This window comes from Colletotrichum paranaense (genome assembly GCF_030867605.1).
Source record: "Colletotrichum paranaense strain IMI 384185 chromosome Unknown Scaffold_3.1, whole genome shotgun sequence".
Lineage (NCBI taxonomy): Eukaryota > Fungi > Ascomycota > Sordariomycetes > Glomerellales > Glomerellaceae > Colletotrichum > Colletotrichum paranaense.
Genome location: NW_026848961.1, coordinates 866,726 through 886,317, shown reverse-complemented (window position 1 = coordinate 886,317; position 19,592 = coordinate 866,726). Strand labels below are relative to the sequence as shown.

At 52.9% G+C, this 19,592-nt stretch overlaps 7 protein-coding genes across 7 annotated transcripts; 4 read left to right on the top strand and 3 right to left on the bottom strand.

Moving 5' to 3' along the window:
* Positions 1-164: 164 nt before the first annotated feature.
* Positions 165-939, top strand: CPAR01_03836 (pH-response regulator; the record flags this gene model as incomplete). Its single annotated transcript, XM_060488122.1, has 2 exons — positions 165-361; positions 417-939. 2 exons carry the CDS (start codon positions 165-167, stop codon positions 937-939), a joined length of 720 nt encoding a protein of 239 aa, XP_060352328.1.
* Positions 940-6,535: 5,596 nt separating this feature from the next.
* CPAR01_03835 (uncharacterized protein) lies at positions 6,536-7,039 on the bottom strand (the record flags this gene model as incomplete). The annotated part of the gene is made up of 1 exon (XM_060488121.1): positions 6,536-7,039. The coding sequence occupies one exon, from the start codon at positions 7,037-7,039 to the stop codon at positions 6,536-6,538; it is 504 nt and encodes a 167-aa protein (XP_060352327.1).
* A 1,989-nt stretch (positions 7,040-9,028) lies between these two features.
* On the top strand, positions 9,029-10,274 carry CPAR01_03834 (uncharacterized protein; the record flags this gene model as incomplete). Its single annotated transcript, XM_060488120.1, has 3 exons — positions 9,029-9,585; positions 10,061-10,148; positions 10,233-10,274. Coding segments are annotated over 3 exons (687 nt in total), but the record flags the coding sequence as incomplete, so codon positions are not given.
* A 1,002-nt stretch (positions 10,275-11,276) lies between these two features.
* Positions 11,277-11,798, top strand: CPAR01_03833 (uncharacterized protein; the record flags this gene model as incomplete). Its single annotated transcript, XM_060488119.1, has 2 exons — positions 11,277-11,358; positions 11,413-11,798. The coding sequence occupies 2 exons, from the start codon at positions 11,277-11,279 to the stop codon at positions 11,796-11,798; spliced, it is 468 nt and encodes a 155-aa protein (XP_060352325.1).
* A 684-nt stretch (positions 11,799-12,482) lies between these two features.
* CPAR01_03832 (hydroxyisourate hydrolase) lies at positions 12,483-12,974 on the bottom strand (the record flags this gene model as incomplete). Its single annotated transcript, XM_060488118.1, has 1 exon — positions 12,483-12,974. The coding sequence occupies one exon, from the start codon at positions 12,972-12,974 to the stop codon at positions 12,483-12,485; it is 492 nt and encodes a 163-aa protein (XP_060352324.1).
* Positions 12,975-15,317: 2,343 nt separating this feature from the next.
* On the top strand, positions 15,318-17,744 carry CPAR01_03831 (FAD-binding domain-containing protein; the record flags this gene model as incomplete). The annotated part of the gene is made up of 1 exon (XM_060488117.1): positions 15,318-17,744. One exon carries the CDS (start codon positions 15,318-15,320, stop codon positions 17,742-17,744), a length of 2,427 nt encoding a protein of 808 aa, XP_060352323.1.
* A 349-nt stretch (positions 17,745-18,093) lies between these two features.
* On the bottom strand, positions 18,094-18,537 carry CPAR01_03830 (uncharacterized protein; the record flags this gene model as incomplete). The annotated part of the gene is made up of 1 exon (XM_060488116.1): positions 18,094-18,537. One exon carries the CDS (start codon positions 18,535-18,537, stop codon positions 18,094-18,096), a length of 444 nt encoding a protein of 147 aa, XP_060352322.1.
* Between the last annotated feature and the right edge of the window lie 1,055 nt (positions 18,538-19,592).

The window sequence follows — 19,592 nt, the reverse complement described above, 5'->3', positions numbered from 1 at the left end:
GTGAGACGTTTGCGCTTATATGTGGACGGCCTCTCCCTTTCCTCTCACGAACATGTTCATCACATCAGTACTCCTATCGCCAATTGTCTCCTACAACTAAGCCCTACACCAAACACCTACACTACACCTCAGCCATCCGGCAGTAGTCCATCTCCATAATCAACATGGCTGTCACCGGCTTCATTCACCACTTTGGTACCTTTTTGCTCCTTGTAGCAACGATTCTTCTGGTCATCACCAGCATCTCTGCTCCAGTGGTGCACAACATCTCACTGTTGACCGTCAAGCTGGGCGACACTTCCGCCGGCAATGAGATCACATTTGGTACCTTTGGATACTGCGTCCGTGGCGGCTCTGACTAGTAAGTAATATCACACAGCATAGAACCAAACTCAATAACTTAACTCGTCTCCCAGTGGCTCCGACCAGTGCAGCCGTTCCAGGATCGGTTATTCACCCACCGATATCATCGCCGAGGCCGATGCCACCCAGTACTCCAACCTGTCCTCCAACGTCGCCGAGGGCTTGACCCGGGTCATGGTTCTCCACCCCGTCGCCGCAGGCGTCTCCTTCATCGCCTTCATCCTCTCCGTCGGTGCTGGCATGTTTGGCTCCCTCTTCGCCGCCCTTGTCTCCGGCGTTGCCTTCATCATCACTATCGTCGCCCTCATCTGCGACTGGGTCATGTTCGCCGTCGTCCGCCGCAACGTCAACAGGGATGGCAACGGCAGCTCCGCCCACTACGATGTCGCTCTCTGGACCCTCCTGGCCGCCGCCATCTGCCTGCTCCTCGGCACCGTCATCGTCTTCTTCACCTGCTGCAGCGGCCGTCTTCACAAGCGCCGTCAGCAGCGTTCCAAGGTTGACAACTACTCCCCTCCTGCCACCCACACTACCTACCGCCGTCGCCGCTTCTGGCAGCGCAGCAGCCGCTACTAGACCATTCAAAACCGGAGAGTTTAGCTGTGGATATCTAGTTGTCTCTTGTCTTTGAGACTACCCAATGTTTTCTTAGCATGACGCGTTTACGAAGATGGCGCCCATGAATCTAGCGCAGGCGTAAAATGGGAGGTAACCTGGGAGTTTTACCAGGTGATGGATTGGACGAATACGCTCAGATATGATACCACGCCTGCATCGGCAAGGCATGACTTTTTCTTGTATCTGTTTACTATACCTAATGAACTACATCGACCAACAGTATCTTCCCACTTGTGATTTGCCTTTTGGCAATATGATAGAAAGTACCCACTTTGTCGCGTCTTCGGGCAAAGGCAAAATTTCATTGTCCACTTCTTATTCTGTGTTAATAAGGTTTTACAACCTACCTACGAGAGCCATAACCTAGTACATGTATAAGTCCGTATATTTAAAACGGGTGCCGACGAATAGTAGGTTTTCCCGAATTCAGTCCTCTGGGATCTACGACCTGAAGAGATCATACAAGTAATCGTTTTAGGAAAGTACGGGGAGGACATGTGCTAGTGTGATACCCTGTAATTCCGCAGTCAATAGGATAGCCTGAGGTATGCTTTGGTGAAGATCAACCCCACGAAGTGCCTTGCTAGCTTATTTCCCAGCCCGATCCGGAGTTTCGGCCCTCTGATAAATTTGGTTATGGTTCGCGTGAGTTGCGTGCTTTCTACCGCTGTTGCCCCTCGACCTCCTTCGGACTTTGACGGCGGCTGCTCTCACTCTATCTCTATCAGAAAGTACCGTACATAATCAGACAGTAAGCCAGCAGTTTCCCTGAAAATGAGCTGATTGCAGTCTCGTGGTCGGCACTTTGTACCATTTCTCTGTTTGGTTCCCCTGGAAGGTCCTTGATTGTTGTCGATGTTATCACTCTCCGAGCGGGTTTGAACCTCATGTTCTCGACACACGTCTCCTACGTATCTTTCCCCTTATCTGCCAACACGCCTATTTCTGAGAATGTCGTGACTAAGATAGCATGAAAGAGGTTCCTTCTGTGTCTGGAGAGCTCCGAATCAAGGTATCCAAAGCATGAAGTTGATATCTCGATCGAGTGTGATGTGCTCGAGACGAATCGCCCACCTTGCAATGAGGTCCAAATGGAAGGATCTTGAGTAGCAGAGAATCTTCCATCAAGATGTGTTGTGAATGTGTATGGGTGTGCAGTGACGCAATACTCAGCCCTTTTAAGGCAACCGCAGCTCAAGGCGCCCAAGTCATGCGCTTCGAAACGAGGTCGGGAACGAATCCATGGTATGCGAGTTCAGCGAGTGGGAGTTGATATCAGTACGTCGCTCTGCGAGGTGGCAGCGAATTGTATGATAATCCGACCATGCTTCGTGGTTCTGCAAATCACAATCTTTGAACAGGTGTCATATTGAATAAAAGCTGAAAACGTATATACTGGCAATAATCCCGCAGACAATGTTCGAGCATCTTCGGTCAGTTTCTCTTCACACACCGACTTCCAAGTCATTCGACTGGGCTCGCAAACGCGCACCACTCTGATACTCCCTTGCGAGATGAATTGAAAGCTTAGTCTTCGATATACCTCGCCCTCCATGCCTCGTGTTCGTTTAACCGTTGGTATTTACGACATCGCCGAGCTGGTGAACCAAGGCAGTAGAGCTCTAGTCGCCCTGGATTCCTGTAACGACACCTGTTCCTGCACACATGACAAGACCGGGCGGCTGAAAGAGAAGCTTCGAGAACTTCTAGGCGCCGTAACCAGTGCAAAGTCCTTCGCCAAAACGGATTAAACGAGCTCTGATGTCAAGAAGAAGATCATCAAGCACGCCAAGCTAAGCAGCCAACATATCAGCGGCTTGAAGAAGAATCTGGACAACCACACGGCGGAACGACGCTGGCCCGACAGAAAGAAAAGCGTGTCGGAGAAACAAACGAGAAAGAACACTGCGAGTTTGAAAGAGTCTATTGGTCTTCTTGGATTGAACCGGGTAATTGCCCTCCAATCGCTGGACTAGTGCGATCCAATCGATCACAAAGTAGATACGTAAGTTGCTAACCATCCCACGCCGCCACAGGACAAATGAATTAGTTCCCAAATGCGAATTTCTAGAGATCAGTTGATTGCTATGAAAAAGAAGCTTCTGACCAAAATGTATCCTCGTAATATCGCTGATCTCATCAAGCGGTCTAAGAAGGCCGATGGTAGGGAGGCCACTCCCACTTTCCCTATCATTCTCGGAAAAGGCGGACAAGCACTATCATCTACTAATAGGCCAGTAATCGCTATCATGAGGCTCGAAGATTTACCGACGGTGTTGAAAGGACTGAAGACACAGGGAATTGAGATCCAGAGGAGGAAGGGGAAGGGACGGGTGAAATGAAGGCTTGGCGGAGAAAAGGGTCCGGGGATAAATCAAGGTAACGACGGTCTTTCAGTGGTGGGCAGCAAGGAGTCTTTTTATTTCAAGCAAAATCGGGTGTGTGTGTAGGATATAGCTCCCTGTCCTGATTCATAAAGTAATAAATTGTGTTTCTCTAGCATGGATGCGAATGAATTAATCCATTCTGTCGAATTTGTTACTTTAGGCCCCATAAGTCATGATGATAAGGCCACATCTAGACGGGTAAAGAGTAGTTGCTGCCCACCCGAGTGATCTTTGAAGTTCCCATCAGTATTCCGGTGACCATGGTGTCGTCAAATTGGTTACCCTCGTTGCCCTGGTTCGTATCTACCCAGAGCAGTCAAGTGAATCTTACTTCTATTTGAATACATGACAGTATTTGGAATTTATCCTTATCACTGTAGCTTATTCTAATGCAAATGACCAGCCTCTCATGCATCTTGCGGCACATGATATATGCTTGGGAGGTGTCATGGACCGACTGCGTGTTGGGGTGATAAGTCCCAGCCATTACACTGGCCAGAACCTACTCCGCCCGGTTTTCCCAATTAGGATGCCCTCGTGGCCAAAGTCAAGCTCGCTGCGACATAATCTAAGAGAACCCGTAGAAAACAGAGGCAGATTTTGGCTCGGCAAAGGATCTGGTATCCTGCTGAGGGTGATGGGCCGATGCATCCTCGAAGCCATACTCGTTGGTATTTTCGAAATGATTCATACCCAATAGTTTGCCTTCCTATTCATTACAACATAAATCCTAAGAGCTGAGGATATTACCGATGGTCTGATACAAGTCTCAATCTTCATGTGCATGAACCATTATCTTGACACGCGGATTCTGGCTTCCAGCCATTGTAACATCCAGAGTAGTCCTTCTCAAAGGCTTAGGGTGTGCTTCAGCCTTCACAAACGTTGAGATCGGACTTCGTTTCCTCGTTAGGCGGCCAGCGCGCTGGCATAACCGTAGGCTGACATGGAATACTCCTGACGCCCGTCGCCCGGACTGCGATGAGTGGATGGATCCAGGATCTCTTGATGTGATAGGTCTAGCCAAGCCCGAATCAGGATTTGAGGTTCTTATACGACAACCATGAAGAGAACTGTTTGGAGCAGATCTTTCTGCGAAGTGCCGAAACGCCAATGTCTGCTGATTCCCCATGGTTCGCCAGTTCGCACGTATGCAGAGTGTGGTCGGAAACGCCTCGCAACCAGGTTAAGCGAGTGTAATGTGCTCATTGCCTGAAGTAAAGTGTCAGCCTTGTCACTTCTGCGATGCAAGGTAGTATTGTATGAACCCCAGAGTCTCGCTAAATATGACAAAGACTCCTTTGCCTATCTAGCGTCCCTGAGCGGCAGCAATTCTATCTTCCTTTCAAGCTATGCCAATACCAATATCCGGCAGCGGTGCAGAAGTCGTGGTGCTGGCGGACAGGGTTATCCAAGCTGTGAGACTGTTTCTCAGAAGCTGTTTTGTCCCTCCGAACGTCTATATAGAGGCCGACATCGTCCCGTTAGCCAAGCCATATCCCAGTGACGCATTTTAGCCCGGAGAAAATCTATCGAAATTGCCGGAACGGACTTTCACCTTCAACCGTAACAATATAGTGAACGGTATGTGATGAACGACTCTGACGTGATATTGTTTGTAGCCATTTGCTCATGCCACAGGCTAGATTTGAGAATTCAAACAGCATTAGGAAGGGGTTCGTTGTCCGCAGCTTGATAGCCTGAATGTATGGCACAGCTTTTGGAACCGTATTGGGTTAACATGAGGGGACCTGGGTGTTTGAACGCTTGTATAAAGCAGGGCAATTCCTTGCGCATGGTTTCAAGTGAGGCATATGGCGTACCTGGAGCAATCATCGTCTCTTGAACCGAATAATCTGAGTATAGATATAGTTATAGCGCCCCGACTGATGGGGGGCGAATAACGTCAACTTTTCATCTCAACATGACGCGGCTCTGATTGTGAAGAGCTCGGACCGTGCCTACTGTCTCGAGAAGCAACGATGTTTATCATTGAATTATACTGGGGCACAGCGGGCTTCTCATGTTAGGCTCAAAGCAAAGTGAGAACCTATTCTGAAAGACTCGTAAACGTTGAAACTGATCAGAGTTACCCGGATAGTAGAGCCTGCAACAGCGGCACATCAACTTGGCTGCCAATGAATGATTCCATAGAGTTCCTGGACAAGAAACATTCGGATTGATCTGGACAAGCGTTGCGATGCACGTTGCGTGAAGAACGAGCACGTGGACACCAAGAACAGCCGAGGTCGTGATCTCAAGTCGACACCCCTATCGGGATAACAGCCTCTTTGCGTGAAGTCTTTGACCACTCGGCAAAAGCCGCACCGCATCGTGGTGCCTCAATCTCAAATCTGATTGTCCATAGTTCAAAGCATAGTCTAGACTCGTCTAGCGGGCCACCTCGGCATATGGCGAAGCCGGGGAAAGAAGACTAAGCCAAGTACGAGGGGAGCGCACAGCAAACATTTCAAATCGCAGCTGCAGGTTATTCTTCGCACGTGCAGACGCCCAACAGCTAAAGCTAGATGGCTGGGCAGCGAGAGTAGAGAGAACGACGAAAATGAGCCCTCTCTCTCAGACTGCAGTGGTCAAGAGTACCGTGTCAGTGCGTAGAGTACTAGAGATGACTGCCCGACGGGAGTCAAGCCATCTGAACTGTATCGTTCACGAGCTTTCCTCATTCAACCTAGGATATCCAACCATGGTCTAGAACGGGTTGGCCTCAGCTCAACTCAGCTCTTGTTACAAGGAACGCTACCTGAGGTTATTTGATATCTGTCTCAGTAGCTTGTCGTGGTAAAGAAAAAGTGGATATCTCAGGAACGCAATTGATTAATGGGATGGCTGTGGGCGTAGGGAATGCTAGATCATGCCTGGGAGAAGGGACATGCGCAGATAGGACACTCCCGGGCACGATAAGATTGGGAACGGAACGAGAGACGTCAACGTTCCAGTGGAGCCCGTCACTGAGATTTGGGTTCGTGGGATGTTGGGCCGTGATCTGCACATTGTCTTTTACGTTTTCGCCGCCATGAACTGCACACAGCACATACTGTGAGAACATGCCATTTGGCGGGCCAAAATGCCAGATATCCTGAAAACCTTTCCTTTTCCCCAGGTTTTCCGGTAAGACAGTAGCATTCGGTTCACGGAATTGGTAGCGATCAGAGATTGAAATCAAGCCGAGGGTCAGCGGGATTCGCAACGGGCAAATGGTGACGGCGGCGGCGACGGGATTCGTGTGCGTTGTGGAGTTGAATGACCACGGGGTGGGGCCTGCTGGCTGGAGACATTTGAAGAGCTTGTCCTGCTGGAAGATTCATGACTGGAGTGGCGGCGTAGTGGAGAATGGGAAGACGGTCTCCGGCTCGGGTGTTCGGCGCCTGGGAGAGGCTTGGAAGGTCTCCAGTGACGGAACGCCGAGAAGCCTGTGGCTTTCCTTGACGAATGTATTTCATAGCGTTTGGTTGGTGGGCAGAAACTTGGATAAGAAACTTGAACTCTTCACATTTTCCAGAAACAGCAAGATCGGAGGCCGCGTAACGCGGAATGGTTCCCAACTGTGGCTGAGAACGAATCACTGCGCAGCTTCCAAGTATCCACTCGATGTGTGGCGCGGGGTGGTTTACGCTTTGACCAATCACGGGCAAGGCGCCTGCTCCACCCATTTTGTTCAGGTCGTCAGGGTCCCTTCCGGTGGGAGAATGCAGAATGTAAAATACCTAGGTACCCCACCTCCGCCCGCCGCATCGCCGCAGTTTTCTTCCGGTCCTCAACAGTGATGGGATCTGTCCCAATGGAGTATAGCCTATAGTAGGCGCAGAAGGGGCAGGGATGCTTACGAATGATTTCAGCGAGAGAGAGGGAAAACTGCCTGGCTGTGGGACACTGCTGGTCCCCTTTCCAGCTGAGAGAAGAAGGCGCAAGAAAGGGTGCCCATTGGAGTGGATACCAGCAACGGTGGCCCATGGAGAAAAGGCAAGAAAAGGGTTCTTGTTGTTCTTCCATGGAGCATGGCACCCGCGGGCCAACAGACTTTCCGGAGAGAATGAATAAGGCCTCAAATAAGACGTGCCCGATCTCTACGGAGTACGGAGTAGTGTACATACACTTACACACTAGGGGACTCTTCATCGCCTAGTACCGATACAGCTTTGTGGGCAAGGGAGCGGTAAATGAGAGTTCTAAGCATAGTTGGATTTAGAGTGCGGTCCCCCTCTAGGCTCTGCGACGCTGCGCGTTGGGCTGAGCTGGGGTAGGCTTGCGCCGCTTGCCAAGCTCGGCGCCAAGAGCTAGTACAAACGTGGACGGTTGAGGCTTGGGAAGTCGACGACTTGTCAGTCTTGAAGTTAGTATTGCTAGCTAACCTCATGGTCTGCCGTGTGCCGTGTGCCGGTCAGCAACAAGTCACGGGGAGCTGTGTCTTGCTAGCTGGCCTCACGATGTTGCTTTGCAATAGTCGTGAGATGATTACGTTAGTGAGTAAAAGAGTCAGTCGTCTCCCTGGAGGCCAGTGAGGGAGCCGGCAATGAGACACCGAGACATCGGGTGAGCGCCCAACCGTGGGGTTTGATTGGCATCGCTGGATCGTCGGAACGCTAATTCATGTGGGAAACGAGGTGACATTGGGGACAGTGACGATTGACCCGGATACTCTCGGTTGCGGTGTATGAAGTATGGAGACGTTGAGCCTTGAGGGGAGATGTTTGGGTTCCCTCAAAAACAACCTTCTCTCCTTCCTGGTGCCCTTGCTTTGACTCTTGATGACAGCTGCGTTTGGACAGGTTTTTGGTGTTGCACGAGTAGTATGTCCCGAACACCAATCGTGGCAGTTGACTGGGGCCAGTAGCAAGAAAGCCTTTTTCTATCCTGCATGCTAGAGGCCGGGGCATGTCATGAGTCGACACCCATGAGAATTGTCAGAGCCTGGTGGATGAGAATAACACACGGGCGATAGCTCGAAAAGAATCATCAACAACAACACCAACAGAAAAAAAAAGTCACAGACAATTGCCGGACAGGTGCCATATTACGATGTGATGGGGATCGCGGTTTTGGGACAGCGACTACGAGGTGCTAAATGGCGTTAAACCCTGGAAGTCTTTTCCCGGTTGGGAAAGGCGCGGCTGGGTACCTCTTCAAGCCCGTGGGACGGATATGACCGACCGGCCGGGTACACCTGGCGGGGGGCCGCCCCTTTGAGATGCTACGCCGGTGATCAATTCGGTCACTGGTGTCAATCACTGTCAACTAATCCCTTCCTCTGCACTCAGACATGCAACATGGTAGTAGAGTGATTGACAAAACTGACCTCACCGGTCGCGGCCTTCCAACTTTCTCTCCAAGTCACTCCCGTCCAAATGAGGGAGGGCAATAGCACTAGACGATATAAACAACGGGGATGCCGCCTGCCCGCGAGGTTGACACAGTCCACGGTTCGCATCGTAACTTGGGAAAGAACAACCTTGACCACCACTTGCACCGCACCTTCCTTGAACTTCTATCTGTACTTGAATGCCATCACTCCTCCCCACTTTCGGCATAACGAACCGCACGTCAACAGTCAACGCAAACCACAACATTTTGACTCGAGATCCCCGCCTCCAAACTTGAAAAATATACTTTTCTGAGATTGTCGTATCTTCTTCTCTGACAAGACACACCTCCTCGACTCGACATTCCGCAACATCCAAGCTTCTCACCTATTCTCGAACCTTGCAACCTGCGAATACCTTCCCACATCCATTCTACCTATCCCCGCAAAGCCGTTTCAGCTTCGACTCTCGACGACAACAGCTTGGGCCAAGAAGATACTCTTTGTCAAGAATTCGTACTCAACCTCTTCAGTTTCTTCTTCACCATCATCTTCGGCACAAAACCCAGCTTGTATCACCTACCGCGCGCTTGTTCAGTGGAGACCACTTTGGACCCCTCGACGTCTTCGTCATTCTGATTCTGCCACTCGACGCAAAAGCAATATCATTGGGACATCCAGTCAACCCGCCCAGAACATACCACAGACAGCTGAGCGCTTGGTTAACACGGATTCAACTCTCCGTCCCGCTGCGCTGCGCTGTCTTGCCCAGACTCCCCGCCTATCCTACCGCCTACCCAAGACAGGATTATTCCTCAAGAGGGTTCCACCGCTGACGCTCTGGCTCTCAACCGAGCGGAATACCGGCACACATCGCACCAATGGCCTTCGTCGCCCAAGGTAAGCCATGCCATTTTCCCATGTTTGCCATGTCTCTCAGTTTCTTGTCCGTCCCCCAAGCACACCAATCTCCATTCCTCGCCTCTTCTTTTCTTTCCATTTTCTCAACCCACTCAGTCCCCTCTTCCGTTTGCTCGGAACCCTTGTCGTCCACTCGTCATTCCACGATGCTCAAGAGAGGAAACTGTGCTCCGCCGCCGGGATTCCCGTGCTCTCTCTCTCTCTCTCGCAGAACGGAGTCTCCTCCACCTTCAGGACACTCTACATTTCTCTTCACTTGCACCGTTTGTTAGTATTTTTTTTGTTGGGACTATTTTTTCTCGGCAACTTTCCATGGAAGCCTGAGAATGGTGTGGCACCATCAGAGTTCGGAACATGACACTGCCAAACACCAATCGTCATGACTTCCATGTGCGCATGGTGTGCCCGAGTCCCTCATGCAGGTCATCCCAGGCTGCCGCTGGCTGGCTATAAGCTGCTGGCTACTGCAAGTTGCTGCTCAAGTGTTTCTGCAGACCAAGCAAAACAACCAGCTAAAAGTATCCGTCCAAACTTCACCGCTGGTGTGTGTCTCTGAGCGAGTTTAGTGCTCCGGCTTCTGCGTTTCTTTCTATGTCTAAGGCTGCATGTCCTCGAACATTTGTTAGCTCTTCCCCGCCTCTCGTGCCGTACTACCCTGCCACCCCTAGTCACTGGCTGGCATTGCTGTGCTTTGCTGCGGCCCAGTCATCTCATCGCTGCTGCTGCGCTCGACTGTGCCTTTGCAAGCGGAAGGCCGAGCCCGAGCGAACGAACAGCGCAGCACCCAGCGATGGAGCGAGAGCGAACAAGAAACACCAGGGCACGCAAGTCAGACCTCGTAGGGATCCCCTCTAAGTCTCCTACACCGGGGCCATTCGTTACCCGCCGTGCACAGGAAATCCAAGAGGCGGAACGACGGTTACGTGTTTCCAGATGCGGCAAAACAAGAAGAGCCAAAAAAGCATAGGCCAGTGGCCACTCTTCTTCTGACTGCAACCTGCTCTAAATACCGTGACTATCCCACCCCTCCCCATCTGAGGCCCCATTCCCGCGGTTAATTCCAGCTACTGTGTTCCATTCACACTATTGAGCGAAAAGAGAACGCCCAGAGGCGGATTACCGGTGCGGAGTCTCGCATTCTCATTTGCTCATAACTGCTACTGCTGCTGCTGCTGCTCTCGTCTCGTTCCTGACCTTGCCGTTCCGGTCTCATTAACTGGTCTCGTCTTATTCGGGAGGGGATTCGTAATTGCCCAAGACGCTAAAGGATCAAACGGCAACACTCATCACCGAACTGCCTCAGCAAAGAAATCCCGACGGCGTCTCGCCCTGTTCTATTTTCCTCTCACCTTTCTATCTCCCAAAACTTCTTTGTTCCTTCCTCTCTATTATTCAGAATTCCAGTTATTCTGCAACAGTTTTCTGTTACCTACCCCCAACAAAGGGAGCAGCCTCTCTCACCCACCTGCGGTCTACTATTTGCCCCCCCGGGCTTCTACCCATCTTATTTACCACCCCCCTCCAACGCTTTTATTCCACTGAATACTGGCCCCAAAAAACTCCCCGCTGCGACCGCTACCTGACCTCCCACCACTTTATTACCGTCGATCTTCCACCATCGGTTCCCCCACAATAAACTAAGATCGTATCTTCGCGCAGAGCCTCACACAATGACCAACACACCAAGAAGTCCGTCGACCAAGAGCCAGGCTAGTCTTCGAGACACTGGCTTCCCTGAGCCTTTTAACGGAGGTAAGTTTTCTGAATGAGGCGCAAAATCTATGGCCCATTTACTAAGCAATATAGAACGCAACACTACGCTCCCGCATCCCGACGCCAACCTTTCGCCCAACGCAGTCATTTCGCAGGAGGATCTCGCTGGAAATCGAGCCCGTACACGACGTTCTTTCCTGCAAAAGCATAGACGCACCATCAGCCATGGACGCATCACTCCTCAAATGGAAGCACTCTACAGCAGCGAAGCCCTAGCCGAAGCCGAAGCCGCCATCCTCGAAGCAGATGTCCCGTCCAACACCAGCCAGTCTAGTCTGCCGGCCGCGGGACGCATGAGCAGAGACGATGCCGAGAGCATGCTTTCCCACAGCGGTGGCGACCTTTCGCCCGTCACGTCGGCTCAGAGCAACGGACGCAAAGGCAGCCTGTTTAGAAAGCTTGGCTGGAAGAAGCCGTAGAGTCATAGCATCTGCGATGCGAAAGTGAGGAATCACGAAACTAGGCGGCGAACTATCGACCCGATGTACCGCGCACGATTAAAACGGCCGAAAAGAATTTGTAAAACAGACACACCACAGCGCAAGCGCGGAGTTTTCTTTTGACCTGCAACATGGGGTTGGGCACAACCAAAGGCGGGCTTGGAATTTTTGATTTTGGGCATGGGATTGGACACGGAGTATAGGGATGGTACAACACTAGGCCATCGTTATAGAGGATATTGGTCCTCTGAATTTTCACCTTCACAGACGATCCTGACGGGTGGAAATGTGCATCACGAGGGACAATAACCTACGACGGTGAACAGACTATCGTTAAAACATAGTAATTCTATCGTTTAGTTGCAAGTTTATTGCACTATTCACTTGGTCCTTTCTTCTGCCCTTTCAACGTGATTAACGATCCCTCTTAGTGGCTTTGGTTCTGTGTTGGACGCAAGCTGCTCTGGTTCTTGAGGTATTCCCAAAGTAAGAGGTCCATGGTCCAGACCCACGATACGTGAGATTTACCACCAGACACCGGCCATCGCACAGCTCGATTCTCTATCCACATGGAAACCATCCCGCTTGCAGCCACAAAACCAGCTCATCTCATTCCCCCGCGGAATCCGACATCATCCCCCTATCATAACTTGACATCCGAGCTTAGCTGCCCCGGTAGGTGGTATAGCTATACGGGCTCAACAGCAACGGAACGTGATAATGCTGGCCCCTCTTCACCGTAAAAACCACCACGGCCTCAGGGAAGAAGGTCTCGTCCTCGCCGCCAAAGTAGGACGCCGTGTCGAATTTGAGAGTCCAGCGAGAGGATGTCGCCGTGGAGGCGGAGGCGGCCTCGATCTCGCCGAGGACGTCGTCGAGGGTGTAGACGGGGACCTCGCCCGACGAGGTGGCGGAGGAGAAGGGCAGCCAGGATTTGACGCGGCCGTCTTCGTCTGTGGTGGATTCGAATTCTTTGAGAACGCCTCCGGGTGTGGTGGTGTTGGGAGAGGCGGAGCCGGAGGTGACGTTGGAGGAGGAGGAGGAGTGAGGGGAGGGGATGGTGGTGGAGAGTTGGACGCGGACGTTGCGGGCTGGTTTTCCGGCCGATGTGTCTAGGACGTGGCAGGTTATGCGGTCTTTTGTTTGGGTGGCCATTTTGGCGGTTGAGATTGAGGTTGAGGTTGTGGTGTTTGCGGTTGTGGTTTGGGGGTTGAGGTTTAATTTGCTTCGTAGGGGCATGGGAGTTTGAGATGTTTGTGGTGGAGCTTGGGGTTGGGCTGCGTTGGGTGAGTGAGTGTGAGTGAGTGTGAGGTGGTGGTGATAGGTCGAGTGAGGTGGGATGAGGTGAGGTGAGGCTCACGCTGGACGGCGGGGTAAATTCGCCCTGCCTGCTTGCCTGCGTGTAAGGCGGAGTTGCTTGGCTCCCTGCCTGGCTGAAGTGGGGCACTTTATAGGACCTGAGTCCTAGGTGAAGAAGTACCGGGCTTACAGTCCTACAATTTAAATGGAGAGAAGATGGTAGAGGTAGAAATCAAAGAAGAGGTTCGAGATAACTATATCCAGAGAAGTCAGGATGATCTTTTGTCTTGTCGCGTGGGAGAGAAAAGGCTCCATAGCTCTTTTTATTTTTCTTCATTCGGGGGACCGAAGTCGGTGCCGGACGGCGCCGTGATGCGATGACGGGAGAATGGTGGGGCCCACAAATATAATTGTACGGACACGGAGATGGCCCCGGAATTGAATGGCCTTTGAAAGATGCGTTGATATGCATAGATCTCCATTCAACTGGACGGTGTTAGAATCGAATTTGGAGTCACGTTCCAGTAATTCTTTTGCCACATTGCGCAGGATCAGAGATGGTGGATGTGGAACACAAGCTATATGGGCCTTCTCCTGATAAGAGATACTTGAAGGTCAGAACCCAAAGGAAGGCGCGCTTCAACTGAGCCTACCTTTGATCACCAGTCAAGGTGTGAATGAATTGATGGACTTCTAAGAAATGTAAAACTACAATGATAAATCTAAGCATTGTTTGGCAAGCCTCTCTACGCTATCTTTATTTACCAACATTGCGAGCATTCTGGGGAATCTCACAGGCGAAACGAGGGGACTGATTCTGAGAAAGCCACCTCTAGTTCAGTGTTTGATAACCGCCCTCCTCAGTAGATGAGATCATTATGCGATAAATCCAACAACCAACCCAGATGTATCCTACATATGCCCTCTACCTGATCCAGTAGATTAAAGACTTCCGTACTATACGGCAACGCATCCGTGAGATGGTGGGAGGATGGGAGGGGCACAGACAAAAAGCTCCGGCACATGCCGGGGGAACAGAACGGGAGGCCCCGGCGGGTGGACCTGAATGTTGCTGGCGCCTCAGTACGCTTAGGTGGGAGTTTGAAGAGGTCTGGGCTTCTGTCACCGCACCACCACAGAAAGCCACACCAGAAAGGCAGCATACGTCATTTGGCCTGTGCGCTTTCCACGACACACAGAGAGAGCCTATCGTGCTTATCGCAGTAACCTTGTTTGCTTCCCAAACCAATCAGAGACTCTGTAATTGACGGCAGACCGTGATGACGAGCGGGATATCCTCTCTGATTTAGATACCAAGACGCCAATCACGAGCCAAGAAGAGGCCAAGAAACCAAGAAGACCAAATAGAAGCCAGTGAAAAAGGGCCAGTTCACCTGGCGTTATTGTAGTTTGCAAGTGCAAGACTAATTCGGTAATCAGTGAAGTCAATTGCTCGTCCAAATCGTACCATGGAATCTTTTTTGTGTTTTGAGTTTTGTACCAATACGACGGTCCGGATACCAAGCCTCTAAGACGGCCTAGACCTTTTCATACTACGCATGTTGATGTACGATTTCGCCTTGAGGCTTCTAGTGTATTGAATCTCAGCAATGATGTATCCTTTCGCACAGCAGGGAGCCGTGGTGTTCTTCAACTCTTTCACGTTAGGTCTCAACTTGTGTGAGAGAGAGCACTGTAGCCTCGATTCAATGAAGACATATGAGACTGTAGGTCTCTTTTGATACTTCTTCCATGTACCAGGTCCAGAAATCTATGCTACGTGTATCCGTGCCAAAAACACCAAGAAGCTTGGCTCGTCCCGGCTGACGTACGACAACGCGATCCACCACCACCGCACCGAGTAAGCGCGCAACACTCCCACATTGGCACATGAAAAAGGGGAAATCACCGCCAAGCAGAGCCAAGTGTAAAATGAGCGCAACACGCATCTTAGTCCCGTTTCCATAGTCCAAAACCCCAATAAAGCCCTGCTGTCATTGCATCCATTCAAAGATACAGACATCATGGACGCCCGTCGTTTACTTTCTGTCCCCCGACCGTGTCTTCTCTTCAGATATCTATTGGTGTCCATCGATCTCTCGGTGACAGCGACTCGATAAAAGGAAGACAGACAGACAGACAGACAGAAGAAACGACAGTCCGTGAGGGTACTCGATCAGCAAAACAACGAGGGCCTTCATGGCTACCCCCACAAACCACCCCGTCACGAACCCCAAAGAGGGCGTCACATACCTCACCGAAGACGAGATAACCTCCTTCCTCGACGACCTAGACCACAACGGCGACGGCTACATCGACTACGCCGAAGTCGAAGCCAAACTCGACGCCGCCCACGACGAGCTCGCGCCCGGCGGTCAGGTAAAACCTCACCACGTCATCAGCCGTCACACCTCTCCAGAGAACCCAAATCAGTCGTCTTCCTCGTCAGACGAGAACCGCCTCCGCCATGAATTCCTCCGCTCCATAATGGGCCTCACCGGCTCCGACGACGACGACGACGACACCTCCCGCACCCACCGCATCCCCCGCGCCGCCTTCGCAGCCCGCGTCCGCGAATGGAAGATCCCCTCCCTGAAACAAGACGCCGACTCGGAAACCTCCCAGCGAGACTTCATCCAACGCCTCCGCCTCTCCCGCCGCCTGCGAGCCTACTGGGCCGTCCACGGCCCCGAAATCGCCTTCCTAGGCCTCGTCGCATCCTCCCTCATCGCCTTCGGCGTCTGGCAATGCGTCAAATACGCCACCACCCCCCAGTACCGCGCCGCCTTCGGCTGGGGCGTCGTCCTCGCAAAGACCTGCGCCGGCATGCTCTACCCGACCTTCTTCTTCCTCATCCTCAGCATGTCGCGCTACTTCTCCACCATGCTCCGCCGCTCCTACCGCGTTTCTCGTTTCATCAACTGGGACCTCAGCCAGAGCTTCCACATCAAGATCTCGTGCCTCGCGCTCGCGCTCGCGACGCTGCACGCCATAGGCCATCTCACGGGCTCCTTCTACCACGGAAGCCGGCCCGAAAACCAGGACGCCGTGGCAGCCGTCCTAGGCCCGGACGCGGTGCCGAGGCCGTACGTCGAGTACGTCCGCTCGCTGCCGGGATTCACGGGTATCACGGCGTTAGGCCTCTTCTACCTCCTCGCCCTGCTCAGCATGCCTGCCGTGCGGCGTTGGAACTACGAGGTCTTCCAGCTCGCGCACCTGCTCATGTACCCCATCATCGGCCTCATGATGGCCCACGGCACCGCGGCGCTGCTGCAGTGGCCCATGTTCGGCTACTTCCTCGCCGTGCCGACGCTGTTGATCCTCGTCGAGCGCGTCGTCCGCGTCGGTACCGGGTTCCACAGGATCAGGGCGACACTGACGGTGCTCGACGGCGAGACGGTCGAGGTCGCGGCCACGATCCCCAGCGAGCGCATGTGGAAGTACAGGGCCGGGCAGTACGTGTTTCTACAGGTGCCTGCCATCAGCGCTTTCCAGTGGCATCCGTTCACCGTCTCCATTTGTAAGGGGCGAGAGTTCCGGTTACATATCAAGACGGATGGGAACTGGACGAAGCGGCTTCGTGATCTAGGCGGGAAAGGAGAGAAAGGAGCCGATGCAGCAACGGAGATTGAGGTGGGTATCAACGGACCCTTTGGTGCGCCGGCTCAGCGATTTTACGATTTCAACCACACCATCATCGTGGGTTCAGGCATCGGCGTCACGCCCTTCTCGGGCATCCTCGCAGACCTGCAGGCGCGCGATGACGAGGAGCACGGGGGCCCGACACACTCGCATCAGCACCGCGCCCACCAACACCGCCACGGCTCGGAGACGACCGTCGTGGCAGAGAAGAAAGAGACCGACGAGCGAAAGGGTTCAGAATCGACAATGGCAGCAGCAACGACAACAGAGGCCCCGGATGGAAACGACCCCACGAAGCCCCCTAACCCGTCAGAAGCCTTCACCTTCGCCCCCGACTACCGCCGCGTGGACTTCCACTGGACGGTCCGCGACCGAAACTACCTCCTCTGGATCGCCGACCTCCTCAATTCGGTCTCGCGAAGCCAGGACTGGCACCGCCGCCACGAGGGCCCATCCCAGCACCTCGACATCCGCATCGCCACGCACGTCACCCAGAAACGCAGGGACATTGTCACGCACGTGTACCGCTGGCTTCTCGAGATGCACCGCACCGAGGAGCACCCAGAGAGCCCGCTGACGGGCTTGCTGAACCCGACGCACTTTGGGCGGCCCGACTTTGATGCCATATTAGATAGGCACTACGAGGACATGCGGAGGTTCCGTGCCAGCAAGAGGATGAAAGCGAACGCGGGCGGCGGGGCCGCAGCCGACAGCATGGCAAACGCAGGGGAGGTGGGAACAGACGGGAACCACTGCAGCGAAAATAGGGACGCTAGAGCCGACGACCGCGGTAGTACCCGAGGCGCTAGCGGCGAGCGGCGGGACGTGGAGGAGGAGGATGAGGAGCTAAAGGTCGGAGTCTTTTACTGCGGAGCGCCGGTGGTCGGGGAGATCCTGGCAGACAAGTGCCGGCAGCTCACGGTGCGGGGGCGGCACGACGGCAGCAAGATTGAGTATCACTTCATGATTGAAGTCTTTGGGTAATGGATTTTCTGCTCCGCGCTCCGTACATGTAGCTTTGGCCGATAGCTTTGGTCTTTGTCAATGGTCGGATTGAGCAGCAAATTGGAGATATAATTCGGTCGGCCGCACTCGCGGGCGCTGGTGTTAGCTGTTGGTCTGAGTTGGTTCTGAGTAAGACCAAACGCAAAATAATGAGAAGAACCATAGAGGCACAGAACAGCAACCCGCTCGGGGAACCGCTCGTGAGTTCGGGATTCCCTAGAGATGATCACGTTCCTGTCTCCCCGACAGGCTGACGTGGATGGGCGACGAATCCTAATCAGGCATGCCACGAGTTAATTGTATGGGCCAAACTGCGTTTTCAGTCCCACTACAATGCCTTTCCGTCGTCGTCGTCTTGCTCTAATCCAGAACGTGCACACGCGCGCGCGGCCGTCGGAACTCTCGCCCTGCGTGAACGAGGATATCGAGTCGGGTTCAGGCCCGTCTCAACAGACGGACGCGCGCCATCGTCTAGGGATCTGTCGTAGGAGAAAAAACCTCGCAGGAACCTGTGCACAGGGAAAAGGGAAAAAAAGTTGTCTCCCCGCGTCGGGCCCCCTTTCTCTCCCCTCTCTCTCCCTCTCCAGCCATCATCCCTCGTCATAAGTCCAGGTCGGCCTTTTTTGCCGATGGTTCCATGAACCTGGACTTTCCCTCTTTTTTCCCGCACCGCAAAGTGTTTCTGGTTGGCCATTTTTATTTCTCCGACGAAGAGTCCTTGGACAAGGGTCCCGGGGTCTTGATGCCCAGTCGTCTCTATGGTGAGGTGCATGTTGCGCGACTCGCTCGTCCTCCGGTTCCCACTTGACACACGTCTTGTCTTGGTCTCGCCTTTACGCGCCAGATCTTCCCTCCCCTCTTCTCCATCCTCGTCCTTCTACCCCACTCAACCATGATCTAAATTCGACCATTGTGTGTGAGTGTGTGCCTGGTTTTCGATGTAGTGTTGCATTGTCAAGTGTTGGGCCTTTTTTTTCTTCCCTAGGGCCTAGTGTGCCAAGGGATATGGGGGAGGGGGGGCCCAACTCTGACAGGCAGAGGAGACAACGTGAAGGAGGCCAGGAGCCAAGAAGAAACGTTGCGGGGACGTCGATCACGGGCTTCAGTAACTGCAGCATGCAGCAGACGGAAGCACGCTCAAGCTTTTGACAAAGAAAAAGCCCTGCAGATTCCACAACGGAGAGGAAAATCTGGCCATTCTTGGCTTTTCCTCCGTATGCCAGACGCCATGTGCCAGAACGGGGCCCTTGTCGCCGACACGGTCGCGAGCAACGGTAACAGATGCCGCTGCCACTCTGCATCCCTTCACCTCACCCCCCTCTTCCCGTCGCCACCACTGCAGGCGAACGGCATGAGAGACCTGTGAGAAGGGGCCAAGGACGACGAATGGATGACACACAGAGTTTTCCAGACGACAACAGACCCCGCCAGGACGCTCGAGATGAAATTTTGTGAACAAGCCAACCGTTGCTTGGTCCGGCCACGAGATGACGAAGCTCGTTAGAAGCTCACCATCTAGTCCATTCTCGCCCAAAGATTCATCTGCGGCCGCGAAAGACCCCTTTACGACGCTCCGGCCAAGCCAGCGAGCACTAGAGTTGAGGAGAAAAGGAAAACACCGGACCAAAGGGTTCGTATATACGAGGCGCCCTCTTCGCACAGCATTCTATTCGAAAAACTGTAATTCGCAATTCGAACTATCAAAGATATCAACTCGAGACTCCAAGGCACGGTATTGCATTGAGCCGCAATCGCCAAGATGTCTTTGCTGATCTACACTGGGCTAGTCAGTTGATCTGGAATGGTGCGAGAATGACTTGGTAGCGT